Source organism: Haemaphysalis longicornis, unplaced genomic scaffold (assembly GCF_048455015.1).
Source record: "Haemaphysalis longicornis isolate Haplotype H1 unplaced genomic scaffold, Haemaphysalis longicornis Haplotype H1 scaffold_10, whole genome shotgun sequence".
NCBI classification, from domain to species: domain Eukaryota; kingdom Metazoa; phylum Arthropoda; class Arachnida; order Ixodida; family Ixodidae; genus Haemaphysalis; species Haemaphysalis longicornis.
This window is the reverse complement of record NW_027526204.1, coordinates 47,130,731-47,147,751: the sequence shown is the minus strand read 5'-3', so window position 1 is coordinate 47,147,751 and position 17,021 is coordinate 47,130,731. Positions and strand designations below refer to the sequence as shown.

The 17,021-nt window shown below is 44.4% G+C and overlaps 1 protein-coding gene across 4 annotated transcripts in view; it reads right to left on the bottom strand.

Annotated features, from left to right (window-relative positions):
- Positions 1-1,395: 1,395 nt before the first annotated feature.
- Positions 1,396-17,021, bottom strand: part of LOC144157724 (lipase member H-like) — a 219,323-nt gene continuing 203,697 nt past the window's right edge. For all 4 annotated transcript variants that reach the window (XM_077688502.1, XM_077688505.1, XM_077688503.1 and 1 more), the window contains one exon: positions 1,396-2,565. In XM_077688502.1, coding sequence (XP_077544628.1) covers positions 2,225-2,565 — 341 coding nt within the window. In that variant the 3' untranslated portion in view covers positions 1,396-2,224. The remainder of the gene's footprint in view (positions 2,566-17,021) is intronic.

Below are 17,021 nucleotides of genomic sequence, written 5' to 3'. Positions count from 1 at the left end.
ATGGCAGGTTTTTATGGAACCTTCGTATGAGAGGTTTAGTTGTGATTTCTTTTCCTTCTCGTCTTATTTTGATGCATGCGTCTGTGACGGCCCCTTGGTCACGCACTCACCCGAGATATCAGTTTCGTCTTAATTCATGAGGTCCACATTATAAAACACACCTTGGGATTATTTATGCGTTGTGTGGGATAACTCTGTTATCAAAGCCGTCAATGTTGGTTCGTTCGCGAAGGACCATAGACTAGCTTGTGGATGGCGTATACAAGAACATCGGCTGATGTGTGCTTGCCTTTTTTTGCCAATGATGCATTGTATGCACTTAGCCATAAAAAACGACTTTCTGAAAACTTGTGTTTCTGTTAGCTGTTTTCTCGATAAGGAGGCGGGGAATGTTTCCAGATCATTTGAAAGTGGTGTTGGTACAGGTTTGAACACGGTGTCAATTGGGAACTTTTCGGGGCGAGATCATGCTGTAAAAAACAAGAAAACGTCCAAAAATGATAAAGAGCAAAGAGCGGGTAGTGCATGCCGTCACGCTGGTAAACAGTGAGTTCCCAGAGCTCCCTCTCTGGTAGGCAGCCTAAGAACCCATTGGCATGTCCTTGGCCAGGGCTGTGAGGGCCACCGTTCGATGCTTCTTCCACCCGCTTTAGACATGGCCACCTTTAGTAAGAGCTCATGTGAGGTGGCTTGGGGTGGTTGTCGCCACTCGCAGTCACCATGAATACCGTAGGTAACCCGTGCGGGGTGTTCTTTGTTTAAAGAGGCTATTAAGACGAAATACAATTTTTTTTTAAATCGTGCTTTATAGTACTCCAGCGCTTGTGCGGCAGGAAATGATGCTGTATTTACTGACAAATTAATCAGTTTAGGTTAAATTTTCATTTTAACGACAAATTATGTGTTTTGGTGAGGTCTGCCCTGATGTGATGAGGGCGGGTATTCAAACAAATTCCAGTCCGTAATTATGCTCTGCAGCCTTTCTTATTGTCAGTCCTCCCAGTCAGCAGCACACCATTGTCCGCGGTTGCTTTGTTTTTGACTCTATTTTCTCCTGGCTTGTTTTTTGCTACGGTAGAAAGTAATCGTTTCGTGAAATATCGGGTATTATACAAACAAAGACGCTAAGACAATGTCGCCTACGCAAATCGGCCAGTGTTTTGTAAGACAACTCCAAAGCGACGGGCTTCTGTGCAGCTAAAAGAAGCATAGTGCGACAAGTACCAACAGCAGTGCGCGTCAGTACTTCTATGTTCACGTGTATTTTCGAACTTTCTTCTTTTATCCCACCATTCTTATAGCCGTACAATGAATATGCATTACATTTAGGCGCAAATAACTCGTTCACCAAGTCTGCAAGCCTCGCCTAATTTGCGTTTGCTTTTGTCAGCCTCAGCCAATCGCAGAGCTGGCGCGTAAGACATCATAGGTTCCGTTGCGGGAAATAAGCTAGTGGGTCGCATGGCCATTCCCTTTTTTTATAATTAGAAATCGTATTTGAGTTACGTGTGCGTTAAAAGTGGTTTCAGTATGATTCTAACGAGGCAATCTATCGAATGAACCAAACTTGTGTTTTGCCTGCATTGCCCCTTTAAAGACGGTCGCAACATTCGCAACCCTGAATAAAGATGCGGGGCCCTCGGACTACTAGAACGAGAACTCCCAGCAACATTGAGCACAAAGTTCAGTGACACAAAAAAGGAACACACACGGAAAGAAAAGCAAAGCAGAAATGTACAGATGATTAACACAAGTTACTCACAACAATAACACAAGGGAAACACTGGCGAATCACTGCTACGCACATAAGCTTGCTTTCACGTTCAGTGGAACTCCATCCACGTTTTTTCTTAATGCCGACAAATCTTTTATTTGTTTATCAAGGTAATCGCCGAATAATATTGATTATAGTGTACAGAATATTTATTTTATACCATACGAGATTGCGACACATTTGTGGGAATACAAGTTTTGACACCCTAAAGGCAAAAAAAAAAAACAAATTTGATGGTTTTCTCATGCCCACAATTGAATATTTACACCGAGAAGTACAGGCCATAAGGAATACCGGCGGCTGTGGTTGAAGGAAACATGGAGCATAAAAGTTTTTTTCTAGCCTAAAATGGTCTTCGCTACATATACTTAAGATATTGGCGGTTACCTGTCAAATTGGGGCCAATAAAAAAAACGTTGTTGTGCTACAGTCTGTTACTATTAATATTTGCTAAGCTTGTTCATTTATCGCACTCTCCGACGAACTGAGACCGTCAGCTGTCGTGGTAGTTTCTTTCGCGCTAATAGCATTCAGAAGCGATGTCCAGATCTCCGTGTTATTATAACAGTATGGTGGATCACCCGTTGTATTTAGATATTGGTTGTCTCTTCCCGAAGCGTTGAAGCTGTAATATCCCATTTCACCAATATACGAGGAATTGTGTTCCTTCAAGCATTGTCCGGTTAAAAAGGCGCTCCAACCGCCTTGGCAGTAATATGATTTAAACGAGCAGTTATTGTACACAGACTGTATGAACAATGCTTGAGCTCTCTTGTGGCTACATGCAGGATCTGTGGTTAGAGAAAACGAAAGGAAAACAATATTATTTACCACTGATGTTCGGAGGTTATTGAAAGAACACATTTTTTTTTATTATTTATACCACTCATACTACCCAAATCAATGACAATGATTTCACATTTTTTCACAGAGGCGTTCTCCCATGGGGTTGGACACTGCAGGTAAAGCCATCAGCAGCGTAGGGCGCCGTTGTTTTACATACTTAACGGCAATGTATTTCGCCTACCGTGCAAGGTAAAATTTCTTCCAATTACTCTAAGCCCGACATATTCCTTTCTTCCAGTTCTTAGAAAGTGTAATTCGATGGTTGATTGATAGATTAAATAATTATAGGGTTTAACGCGCCCACTCCACATAGGCAGTGAGGCGCGCCGTAGTGGTGGGCTGGGAATCAATTTTGACCACCTGGGGATATTTAACGTGCGTTTCGCCTTCATTAGAAAAGCGGCACCCGCGGCCGGGAATCGAAGTCACGTCCCTGGGCTCAACAGCACAGTGTAAATCGCACAATGACGCGTGGGTATTGCAGAGCACAGATTCATAATAAAGACGGGGCACGACGAAATGACCCCATCAGTAAAGAGTGGGCATACACGATCATTCCATTCCCTTCTAAATCCCCAGCTTTCCGGCTCGCGCCTCGTTCAGCCATCGGCCACTAAGCGCTCAGCAACGAGCGTAACTCTAAGGGCGGCGATCTTAATTGTCAGCATGATTATTCATAAGTTTCGAAACGTTCTGCGATGTTTTTGTTATCATGTGATCCTGGGAGTGAAAACTACCATTACATAAAATATAGCTTGAGTATTATGGGGCCCTAGGTTCCTGGAGGGTTTATATTGTGAGTATTGCGGAGAAGCTTCAAGCACCGCGGAAAAGTTCCTGCCGTCTCTGGAGTAGGCAACGTGTTGAGCACTCCGTGTGTGCTTCGCCTCGTCGTTGTATGAGCCTGGGTTCTATATAAGTCGCATTGTTTTATTCCTACGCGCGTTACGTGCACGTTGAATAAGAAACAGATAAGCTGGAGCTAAAGCGAAGTGGTGGTGCGGGTTCTAGGTGCTGTTACAAATCGTCGGTGTGTGCGTTCACTCGCGCTTGTGTGCGTGCATGCGTGCGTGTGGGTGTGAGTGCCTGCGTGCGTGCGTCCATGTGTGTGCGTGCATGCATGCGTGTGCGTGTTTGCATGCGTGTCTGTGCGTGCATGCGAGCGTGTGCGTGTGCGCGCGTGCGGAAAACACACACAGGCACGCAGGCGCACACGCACGCATGCGCGCAAACGCGTGCGCTCAGGCGCACACACGCACGCACCAGTGTTGCGGAATGGGCATCCCCATTTCATTGCAATTCCATTCCGAGGAATTAGAACTTGTCGTGGTTCCATTTCTTTCAATTCCTCGGAATTACAGAATTTAGCCCACTCCCATTCCTGGAATGGACATGCAGTTCAATTCCATTCCTTTAATTCCTCAAAGTAAAAACTTCCTCAGGCGCCCTATCGAGCTATCGAGGAACGCAGCATGAATATGACGTTATCATAAGCGTTGAAAACTGCAAAAGTATGCAAAATGGGCCACTTGTCACCGATTTTGGAGGTGGTAGCAGCTTGGTTACATATCCCGGGCAGAACAACTACCCTTCTACTGCAAACATTTAAAATCTCTTCCTAACGAACGTAGAGAAAAGATCGAAAGCTAAAAGTGTGTCCAAATTTCGCTGAAAGTGCATCCAACCGATCGCCAAACATAGGAACTCCCAAATCACAAGCGAGCAAAGAACATATGAGACAATTTCTCGCGCACAGGTAACGCATGTACGAATGAGCTAAATGTGCACGAATAAATGGCTTATGAGATAAATATATACCATTGCACTCCGTCTTCAGGGTCGACGCGTGTGAAGCCTTATTTAGAACTATTTTTTTTTCGCGATTTTCAAGTAACCTTTTTGATACAATGGAACCCCGGTTTTAGAGAGAGAGATAGGAAGGCTATTTGCGGTCCCCGCTTTCACGCACGCGCCGTGTGTCCAGAGATGCTGTCAGAGCGTTTCGGCAGAGAAACCGGTTTATATGGTGATGTATTAGTTTTTTTTCACAGAACGCCATCAGTTACGCTAAGAAAGCTTTCGCTTTAAAAAGGGGGAGTGTCACACTGCCCCTTTTTGCATAATGAGTAGCGGGAACGCGCTACTCATTTTGATATTTGCATGTTCGCATGTTTTAACCGTCTGTTCCTGCGCGACGCGAGCTGAAGCAGCTATTACGCTGATGTCTGCTTTTTCCGTTTCGTTGCACAGTCTGTCGCGTGCTATCTTGCGATCTGCTTTGCGTACCGTCATGCCAGCGTGTTTAGTAGGCTGTGGATAACTCACAGGCATGTCACACAGAGCTTTCGCATATGTACACGCATTCGAAATGCTTGCTTGAATGATTTCAATTAAATTTACAGCATTGAGCACTAATGCTACTGTACCAACGTGAGAGGAAGGAAGGCAGCGTAACGGATCACCGTTAACAGTTTTGCATTCACAGTAGGAAATTCGCCACCGCTACAACGTTGACATCCATTTCGCTTGTTTATTGCCCTGGCACTACCTCAGCCCAATCCGTTCAATACAAGGCATTATTTATGACCACCTCATTTAAAGCGACACAGCCATAGCGTGACAAGAGCCCTGGCAAAATAAAGAAGTATGGTCAGGCAGTTTGTTTCCGTGAACGCGCAACAAATATCTCCGAGGAGCTTATAAAAATTTTGATATGAGGCCTCCCTACCCGAATAGTGGCGATGCTCCATCTATCACGCTGACGACTAAGGCTTCAGTACTCAAGGACGTTTGTACGCTGGGCACAAAGGCCACGTCCACAGAAACACAGAGCAACCAATCCATGAGCCAGTTTGGAACAACTGGAGGATGTGGACGCACTTTCGCATCGAAGCAAAGCATGGTGTCGCACTGCTGAGAGCTGTCAAAGCACTCGCAAACAAGGACACTGCTGGAGCCGTAACTGTTAGAAACAAGCGCCCTTTGGCAGCCGTGTCTTGTGCATTGTCGTATATCTAATGCAATCATATATCCCTGCTGCCCACTACCGTACCAGAGCGTGGAGGAAAAAAAAGCTCATAACAAATCCGAAGCTCGCTTCTTATGCCTATGGCGGGTGCAGAGCATGCATACCCTCACCCACAATTTTCTTTTTGCTGCCTCGGTTTTGATTTGCTGGAGCCCCGGGGCCTCGCTGCTACAGACGGACAAAGGGTCCACAGGTTGGCGCCGTATTCCCGGGAGATGCCTACCAGGTCGGCTTACAAGCTACAATGCTATTCACTGCGCGCCTGGCACGGAGGGTGGGTGGAGAACGCCAAGCAGATTTGTTGTTTCATGTTTCATGCACGAACGCTTTATATTGCTAGCTCGGAGATATTGCAGTATCAGCTTGCTGTGAGAAACACAGCTGATTCGGATGCGCGCCGTTCGTATTCCCCACCCCCTGCTTCTCGATGATACTCGCCGCCTGCTGGCCTGGGCACACGGCGCCTGTAACTCACTCGCCGGTCTGCCATCGGCACCACGGACAGCTGTACAGAGAAAGCTATGCCTCAAAAAGCTTTCAAAGCACGAAGAGCCGACGTAACGTCGTCACCGGACTTCCGGCCAGACGCGCTTGCGGTGCTCGAGGTTCAGTTTCAGCAGCGCTGCCGCAGGCTGCACGGGTTTGGTTATTCAAGATGCCGGGCATACGTTCTAGTTTTCGTAGCCGGTGCTCCATTTGAGGTGTACCGACGCAGTCGTCCCAACAGACTAATTAAGTAGCAGGAAGGCGCCAGCTATGGTGACGTCGTCGTCTAAAAATCACCATTTCATTCCCATTCCATTCCGGGGAAAATGCCCTTAATTCCATTCCAATTCCATTCCTCCAACCGTCGTCCTCATTCCATACCCATTCCATTCCAACTTCTCAAAAAGGTGGAATGATTCCGGAGTGATTCCAATTCCGGAGTGGTAACGCCGCAAACTGGTACGCACACACACACACACACACATATACACACATACATACACACACATACGCAAACACACACACACGTTCGCGTGCGCGTGCGTTCATGTATATGCGTGCGTGCGCGTGCTTGTGTGTGCGTGCGTGTGTGCACCTCCTTAATTTCAATCCAGGCTACGTTGGCTAGACGAAGGAAAGTAAATACAGCAGTGGAAGAGCAGAAGACGAAGAAGAACATAAAGCAGTTGTAAATGTCGTTGTGCAGTAATAGAAAGTTTGGTTAAGCCCATTGCCTTTGTCTCTGATTTCACTCTTGTAGAACACATTGTGAGAATTCAAGCGACGTCACACTGGCAATCATTGTGGCGGTAGGTTTCAGCTTCGTAGTTCAATTACGTTCACAGCGTGGATTTTTGTATTTTGCCTAATTAGATAATTAGTGAAGAATATTAAGCGAACTTTATAGCAGCAAATCTAGGCAAGAAAAATCGAAATAGAAAGTTGTAAAGTGGTTTGCAAAACCTCCGAACGAAAGGTTTTCGTATTGTTTTACAGCTTACTCATTGCATGATGTCCACGACGTAAAATAAACACGACGTCACATTGCCGCTTGCGCATCGTGATCGCAGTGCTCACAAAGGTTTGGTGCACAAACAACCATAAGCACGCTGCCGCTTAAAAAGAGACAGGTCAGCGACAAAACGGTAACGGTTGCCTGTGCTTGTCGCTATAACTAACTGTGGCGAGGGGAGCACATCGCAGGCGTAAACGGCACAGCCAACGCCACGGAGCAAGAATAAGATTCCTGCTCCGTGGCCAACGCCTGCATCCCTGAGCTGTCGGCTTTCAAGCGGCAGCACGCCTACGGCTGTTTGCTCGTGAAACGTTTGGAAGCACTGCAATCAGGACGGGCAAGCGGGCATGTCACGTGGTGTTTTATTTGCATTGTTTCAGTAAACAGAAAAAACACTAATAGTGAATAGATAGAAAGATGGAAACATTATTCGGACCTCCTGCAAACTGCTCTGCAACTTTAACCTGAAAATATTTGCTTACCTCTGTTTCTTGCGAAGTTGGCTAATTAAGCGTGATGAATTATCTGATTAGGTAAAATGCACAAAATAGTATGACACCCTACATATAAAATAGAGGAACATGCATTTGGTCGCGTCGTCTCAAAGTGTATCGGCATATTTTTAAATGCCGGATAAAGTTACCTGAAACACCCGTACATATGTTACTGGGTTCAACAAAGATATTGATTTGAGGATTGATTAGAAAGCTGGGGAACTGACTGACTGACGTTGGTTGGATATAAAGGATTTAATAATAAGTAACAATGTTCTTTGAGCATATTTTGTTTTAATTATTGTGAACTATCTCCTTTTGTGGTCATCTTTATCTAACGACGAAAACAGCTATCCGATAGGCCGCCTATTTGGCGTGTTCCGCTCACGAAATCAACCGTGTGTATTTTTCGGCATACCGCCGTTGGCGCAGCCGTTCCAAGACATTCGAAAATGTCCGGGATGGCTTCCGCGCTAAGTCGTCCCAAAAGATGAGAAGGGGATTTGAAAATTATGGTAGCACTACACTGATTCCGGGATGTGCAAAAGTGCGAAGAAGCAATTGTCGTCGTTCCGGCCCACCTTCTCTACCATTCGAGTGAGTTGTGCCGGTTGCGCCGCCGCTTTCAGTATCTCCCAGCACATTGTCTTCGGTTTCGTTGGAGGGGGTTGTAATTGAAAGCTTCATAAATGACTTGGCCACAACGCCAACAAGAGGCTGCTTCTAGTTGTCTGAAATCCACCTCCTTGCGATGGCTGCTTAGAAAGGGGGCGCTTAGATTTGCATGCAAACTTTTTTTCCAGATTTTTCCCGGAAAGCAGGGGAGGGTCCATAGAATTGGGTGGTGCTTAGAATTTTGTCAATACGGTATATTCTTCTTCTGTCAACTCATGGAAGGCAGTTTGTACTATCTCGTTCCCTCAAGATCACTGCGAACTGAATGACGGAGCACGAAAAGGAGCTATTGCATATTGTACCCTAGACTTAACGTGCCACCTTTGAGCTTTCTACCATCTGTCTACCTCATTTTCTTAAACTCTAACAACTCCTTTCACAACCAACATCTTCACTCCGTCCCTACGCAAAACTGCACCGTTCAGTCCGGCTGACACAATATAGCATAACACTTTGAAACGCTGGCAATGCCGCTTTCTCGCTCAAACTGACCACAACCCTGCTTTTTTTCTTTATATTTACCACCTCACGCAGCTACAATCTTTCACGATCACACCTTCAGCTCCAGAACCGCAGACACCTCTATCTCTCATCGGAAGCGGTGATTACAAATCCCAGGCCTACTCCAGTAACATGAAACCTGGTGAACGGCGACGCATGCAGTGTATAATGTATTCTTGGCGCCTTAGGGTGAGATGAAACCGTTGGGGGGTAGAGGTATACAGCTTTGTCGTAAAGATCTCTTGTCTTCGAAGCAAGAAGCTCTCAAGGGCGAGGCGTAGGCGAGTGTCCCGCTGTTTTTTAGTACTCGTTACGTTCTAGCGCGAGGCATAAATGAGCTTCAAACAAAATTCAAACAAAACAAAATTATTTACATTAGCAACTCGAGCGACAAGCCACCAACCTACGAATGCTGATGTCTCGCACTCGGCTCGCAACGAATTTCATTTGCGGCTCTGGGCTTAACCCTCAAACGCCTCCAGGGAAGCTAATTCCCACTTCAGTCAAATGCCTCCATAGCCCGCTGGGTTGCATATTCCCTCACAGTATTGTGATGCCATCTAGCGCGATGCCTTCCTGCCACGACAGAAAAAAATCGTTCTTTTATCTTCAATACCCTAGCTGCCGCTGCAGGTACTGTGATCATATGCCGCAATTTTCTGTCCATCTTGACTTGTATGCATTGAGCACCATAAGGGCTACGAGATATGCAGTACTAAGTGATCTAGTGCGGGCAAAGTACGTAAATACTATTGATATGATAAGTTGATGTCTTAGCTAGCGTACTAGCGTGATTTTGAGCCCACTTCTTGCTTTTATGTACTATGAGTAAGGCTTGGATCAAATCTGCCACATGGGAACATACTTCCCTGCGGGCTTTCAGCGCATCTGAATATTTTTGCAATATCTTCTTTTTGTTTTGTATGGCTCGGCATCTGACGGTAGAAGAGGTTTACAACCTTTTTATTCCCTTCCTGGCGATGTAGACCACTACACGGATAGTTGAAGATTATGTTGATGAGGCATCAGCTGTGTTTACCCATTCAAAAGATGCAGAAATTGATAGCATTGCATACATGGTCAGCTTTTCAAACGCGAATGCGAGCAGGGACATGTTTTGAAGAACATGAATGAAATTATGACCGCTGGGACATACACTCCCTTCAGCACAAAAAGAATCCCGATGTTTTGTTTACAGCCACGAGCTTCGTTGAAGCTTACGGCGTATTACACGTACACCATTGATTTTTGACTTATTGACGCATTGTTTTGTGGTAGAGTGAAAATTCTTATAGAACAAGTAAATCTTCGTCGAAGCAAGGAAATCTGTTTGCGAAGCAAGGAAAGATAAAGGGCTGGCAGGATACAGGAGATAAAAAGATCCGTGCCTTAATTGTTAGCATGATCAAGTTGTGTTTTCATAAGCCACCCCCTTTTCTCGCAGGCGGCAGCGCCCTACGTGCGGTTCAGATATTGTTCAAGAGCAAAAAGCCACAATCGGTCCAAGATAACTTGCACAACATACAGAGTTCGCCTCTGCGCGGCTCTCGCTTCGCGAAGTTGCCTCTAAAGTAGGACACCCCTGAATGCCCACAGGGAAGAATATTTCCGTAGCTGTATTTCTTGTTCCTTGCAACTGCAGGGGTTTTCTCGGTTGTAGTTGTGTTCACATCCTAATAAATAGTGCTTCTGGAAGAATTCACTCATTTATCATCAATAGAAACGTTATGGGCATTTAAGGGTAGTTTGACTTCGGACTTTTGCAGTTTGTATTTAGGAATTAAGCATGGTAGATAATGGTTTGTGAAAGCGCGACCTGCATTTGGTTGAAGCGCTGATCATACAGGGGCGTTGAGGCTGGATACCTAGCTGCTTTCGAGAATGGTACTCTGGTTACAGCTGTGCTTATGGAAAACGTGGGGAGGTCTTTGTGAGCAGGTGATGGTGCCACCTGAACATGTGTTTGAACCCTCAAAATGTGGCTGAATCAGTGTATCATTGTTTGTTGGTCTGACTCATTGCGCACTATTGGGTTGTTGCAACGTAGTGGTGACACTGAGGAAAACCCTGGTCCTATCACTAAGCTGGAAGAGATGCTCTTATTTGTCATTTAAGAAATCTTGACAACAAACTCTGTAGACTACTATACAGCGTTTGGTCTACAGAGACCAAAATTGCGTCCACAGTGGACACTCTTGCCACACTTAAGCAGTACCACGAGAAGGTTGTAGATTGCTGTGCGAAGCAATAACTGCCGTTCATTGTGAGGTCAAGGAGATGAATTTAAGATATCGATGATTTAGACAACCGTAGACGTCGGAGCAACTTACTTGTGTATTTGTGCTGCGTAGCTAGCACAAAGAGGCGGGTTCGATTCCTTGCAGCGGCGGCCGGTTTTCTCATAAAGGCGAGAAGAAAAAACCGATAAATCAATTGATTGGTAAATTGCCTGATTGATATATTGTAGGGTTTAACGCACCGACGCAACTCAGGGGATGAGGCGCACCTTAGTGTAGGGCTACGGATTAATTTTGACCACCTGGGGATATTTAACCTGCGCAGAAGTCTCGCACACACCGGCGTTTTTGCTTTTTGCCACCATCAGAAAAGCGGCCGCCGCGGCCGGGAATCGAACCCGCGACCTCGTGCTCAGCAGCGCAGCGCCTTAGCCACTGAGCCTTTCATTGGCTCATTGGCAGCGCAGCGCCTTAGCCACTGAGCCTTAGCCACTGAAGCATTTTCAAGTGTTTTTACACGTGCTGCTGTCGTAGTAGCACCGCTGACAACGTCTCCGTCAGCAATGCCGGCGATAGAGATAACAGGGTGCGGCATTTAAAACTTGCATTTGAAGATTGACGTGAAAAAAGTGCCGGCCCTGATAATATATCAAATGTTTTTTTATACAATACTCGAGAACAGCTGGTTTAATTCTTGCATGTAATCTTTGTGTCTCAGGACGGCCACCCTGCCCGACGATTGGATTTGTGCAAGCATCACTCCCATCCATAAAGGCGGCAACAAACTGCACGCAGGCCAATCTCACTAAGAAGTTGCTGCTGCACATTGTTGGAACAGATTCTCTGCACAGCAATAATATATTACTTAGAATAAAACAATCTGATATACCCAAAACAACCCGGTTTTCGTAAGGGTTTGTCCCCGGTGACTCGGCATTTTGAAATAACTCATGATTTTGCATCACCTATAGATTCAAATCTCCAAGTTGATACAATATTTATTGACTTCACTAAAGCTTTTGAGCATGTACGGCATAGCCAATTTTGTAAAATTGAAGTCAATTAGCCTAAAGTATCTAATAATACCGTGGGAAATAGCCTATTTTTCGAACCGCAGTCATTACATAGCCATCAAGGAATCGGAATATGAATGTCTTGACGCTGTTTATGGGTCCCACAGGTTTCGTTCTTGGGCCCCTTACTTTTTGTAGTATGTCTAATGACGTTGCTTACTGCGTTGGAGATAGAGTTACCTAGTGCCGTTAGATAAAATACAGAATACCGTCACTGAGGCACGTGAGTGAGCAAAGACAACCATTCGGTGTTTATCAGTGTTTACAAAGTCCCGCTTCTTCGGCCTCCCCGCTAACGTTAAGGAGGTCATTTGTAAACAACACTGCCAAAGACGCAGCAACACTGCGTCTTCGGAGTCACTTATTCAGCTTAAATGCTGCTAAGTGCGTTATTTATGATGCACGTCCGGAACGAAGCCAATCGCGCGCAGCCGCAGAGCAGGCAGGATAAGCTGACACTACAACTGTTTACCGAAAGCAAACGCATAAACAACAAAATTGCGGTGCCCATGAACCGTCGCAGTGTAAACAAATATCACGCTCGGCGAACTGAGCAATGATCACGGCGGCGGCATGGAACAATAGGAGAAAACAGTGCCGATAATCTGCAGCCTTATATGTTTGGTGATGTTTGCGTTGTTTATTCAATCGTGCAGGATACCAGAAAATAATTAAAGCTAAATTCTTTACTGTGTAGTACATCTCGTTAGTATGACCTGGAACTTGAAAATTAGCACTGTGTGAGCATAACTCGGAAAAGGTCACCCCTAGATTTTACCTACACATTGCATGGCTCCGGAGTGTTGCGAACAAATTAGATAAAATATTTAGGTTTAACTTTCACGCATATGTTGAAATGGAATGCCCATTAGAAAAAAACGTGCACCAAAGCATGTGCACAATTGTTCTCCCTCCGCAGAAAATTTCCCGGAGCACAGCCTCACGTCAAATTAATAGCTTATAAAACGCTTCGAAAAGCCATCCTCGAGTATGGCTGTATAGTTTAGAACCCACATCAACAATAGCTTGTAGGCAAATTAGAAAATTTTAAGAATAAGGCACTCCGTTTCATTTACTCTGTTTGATTGTAGGGTTTTACCCGCCGATGCAGCGCACGCGACGAGGCGCGCCGTAGTGGAGGGCTCCGGTATAATTCTGATCACATGCGCCGAAATCTTGTTCACACGGGCGTTATTGCTTTTCGCCTCCATCAGCAAAGCGACCACCGCCGCCGGGAATCGAACCCGTGTCCTCATTCTCAGCAGCGTTTTTATTTAGTTTAAATATTCTAGACACGACAGTGTAACTTCACTATGCATTCGAGCACGAATTCCAAGCCTTGTCGCCACGTCGTTGTGTTTCTGCTATGAAGTTCATGTACGTTTTGTATCAGGGAGCTATAAACATATAGAAAAGTGGTTACATCCAACCTCCACATCGGCACTCGACAAGGACGAATCATGAAAAACATATAAGGCCATCTAACACGCGTAAAAATACATTCAAGTATTTTTTTCCGTGATGAAAGTAAACGTGAAACGAATTAGTACCACCCGACGTTATCAACGCCGGAACGGTTGGCTGCTTTGTTAAGAAGGCAGAGATGCGGTTCACTTCATTCCTGGATCAGTAAAGGCGTTTGCAAAATGTGTACAGGCGCCGTCAAATGTAATTGGAACATGGTCTCGTGATTTTACAAACATGTCTTCTTCCGGAAACGTCCTCGCTGCATTCGTGTGCGCTCACATAAGTCCTCTCAATAGAAAACGCCTCCTATAAACCGGTAAGGGCTGTCATAAAGCCAATAAGACGCCCTGGTTTGTGATAAGCACGAATCCTTGTTCCAATTACTTATGACGGCTCCTATACTTTCTTTCATCCTGTTTTTGTGCCTAATACAGCCAAGATTACCAGGCAAGCAGGTCGTCACCTGTTCTTGCGTACATGCATTTGATTTTACAATTTGATCGCCTTGTTTTACCTATGATGTGTAGCGTTTAGAAGTGTTTCACTGTGTTATGTGTGTTATAGTAGTCTGTACAAAGATATTATAACCTGTTTTTCCCACAGCTGTGTGGTAACTAAACCGTACATCTTAGAAAGCGGATACACACTTTTTGTGTGGTTTGGCAGTGACGTGGTCGATTTGTGATATTTTTTTTATTTTACCGTTGAGTCAGTAGCGACGCGCAGTGCACCCGTTGTTTTACCTATGCGGAGTGAACCAATTTTTGTATTCATGCATGCAGCGCGCCGCGAGCGTACACTTCCTGTAAGAGTCTGACAAGGCTTACAGTATTGATAAAAAATAAATAAGCACTCTCCATGAGGGAGGGTGGGAGGGGAAGAAATCACTTGCGTCTTGCCCGTGTGCCTGATAGCGGGGCTGATACAAGAGGAATCCGCAATAAAAACTTGTGCACATAACGTATGTCCACTTGGAAGAGTTCCTTTTTAACAGAGAAGCTGTCGGGCAATCCGTGGGCTACGGCGCCCGAAAATCCCAGACAAATAAAAATACCGAGCGCACGTGAGCGCCTACCTCGCGGCGACCACCCGAACATTAAAAATATAAAGAAAATGCCAAGCGCTCGTGAGCATGTGCCTTGTGCCGACCTCCCAGCGCCCCGGCGCACGTTTATCAAGCCAAGCATCCGCCACGATTGGCCAAGATTGGCAAAAAACTCTAGCGTTCACCATAATCGTGGCAACACTTCCAAAAAACACTGAAGGAAGCTTACACTTATAGCAAGAAGAATGGAGTAAAGATCGTTGCGGTAGCAAAGAAGAAGCAAATCCGCTGCAATCGTGGGCTTAAACCGTCGTGATGGTCGTGAAGGTGGGGCATAGCTTTTCTACATTCAAATCTTACGCGTTAGTTGGAGCTTCCCTAATTTGTAGTGCTTGCATTTCGTTGCTCCGCGACATTGTAAACGAAGCCCTGGCTGGAAATTACCAGAAAGAATAGGGTACGGTCAAATCACGTCAACAACTTCGTGAACCCTTGTGGCCCTGAGCGGAGCCTCAGTCAACACGCTTCGCAATATTGCCCGGAACATCCGCTTCTGAGCTGACCTGTTCAATTCAATTCAATTTTTATTCAGGGATGCATACATATTTACATATCGGTTGTAATACAGACGGAGGTCCCAAGACCGAAGCCGTACGCGCGAGCTCCGATGACGATACACAAAATATTACAAGCGACGTTTAAAAAAATAAATAAAAAGGTATACAGAACTATTGAACCATAAAGAACTACATATACAAAGCCAAACTATAAAACTATACAGAACTATTGAACAATAGATGACTATGTATTCAGAGACAAAATATAAAACTAAATAGAACTTCAGATACAGTTATAACAAGTAGTAGATTTCAAGCAAAATATAAACAACGAGATACAATAAAAAATGGAACATTAATATACCACAAGAAATTTAAATGTCAAGCAGGTAGGTCCTAAGTACACTTTTGAACTTATAGAAAGAATTTGTTTTAATATAGCTGGGTAAAGAATTCCAAAAAGATATCGCTGAAAACAGTATTGTATGCTTACCATAATTATTTCGAATCTTTCGAAGCAAAAAATTGTTTTGACTCGAAAAACGCGTGTTATTCGTATTAGTAATCATGCGAACCGGGAAAACCTCTAATACGAGTTTGCGATTAAGAATTTTAAAAAATAAGATACCGAGGCTGCACCGATAAATTTGAGTTAGAGGCAAAACCCGAAGTTGTTGAAATAATGGAAAGGAAGAAGATCGTCAGGGTGCCGAGTTGAGGACGCGAATAGCTTGTTTCTGTAATGTAACGAGGGGTGACAAATGGGTGGCGTAAGAGCTACCCCAGGATGTTATACAGTAGGTTAAATGACAGTGAACGAAAGCAAAGTATAAGCCCAGAAGGATTTGAGTGTTAAAATGAGGACGCGCCCGAATCAATGCCCTTATACCGAAAGACGCCTTTTTAAAATTGAGATTACATGCTCATCAAATTTAAAGTTCAAATCAATCACAACTCCTAGAAAGTTAGTACGGCTGCAAAATGCAATTTTTTTAGAATTTAGATAGAGACTTGAAAAAGTAGGAAGTGTCTTGTTAGGAGAGCAATAAAGCATAGAGCAGGTTTTACTAACGTTAACGGATAGTTTATTTGATAAACACCAGCGCTGTAGTGAAAACAAGTCAGCTTGCAATTTAGACACTAAATTACTAACATCGTTATCACTGGAGAAGATAGTTGTGTGTCGGCATATAAGATACATTGTAAAGTTGTTAAGCACTGAGGCAAGTCATTAATGTACGTCAAAAAATAGAAGAGGCCCCAAGATTGACCCTTGGGGTACACCTTTGTTAATATTAACCGGGTGTGACGTCTGGCCGTTAACGTAGACTACCTGACGCCTGTTTGAAAGAAAACTTTTTAAAAGAGTTAGGGCAGGTCCGACAATGCCATAAAGCTCTAGTTTCTTTGAAAGAATGCTATGGTTAATCGTGTCAAAGGCTTTAGATAAATCAATAAAAACGGAGCCAGCATATTTACCACAATCAATAAATGACTTAATAAATGACTGTTAACCGAAAGCAATAAACAACTTTGTTAATTTCATGCGCAAATTGCTTACTTCATCATCTGTGCCGTTATTTCTTAATTTTTCTGTGTCATATAATAAAAGCTTGAGTAGAATTATCATTTATTACCTCATAAGGAATGATTGTATATTCTAACTAACTTCTTACGTCAAAAGCTATGCACACTCGCCTATACCTGATTTTTATTTAAATTGCGAAAGTTTGCTCTGCAGCATAAAACGGTAGGGGCGAGTGAGTCTAAATGTATGCAAACAGGAAGTTTTCACCTATAAAGGCGATAGCCTGCGCAAACTA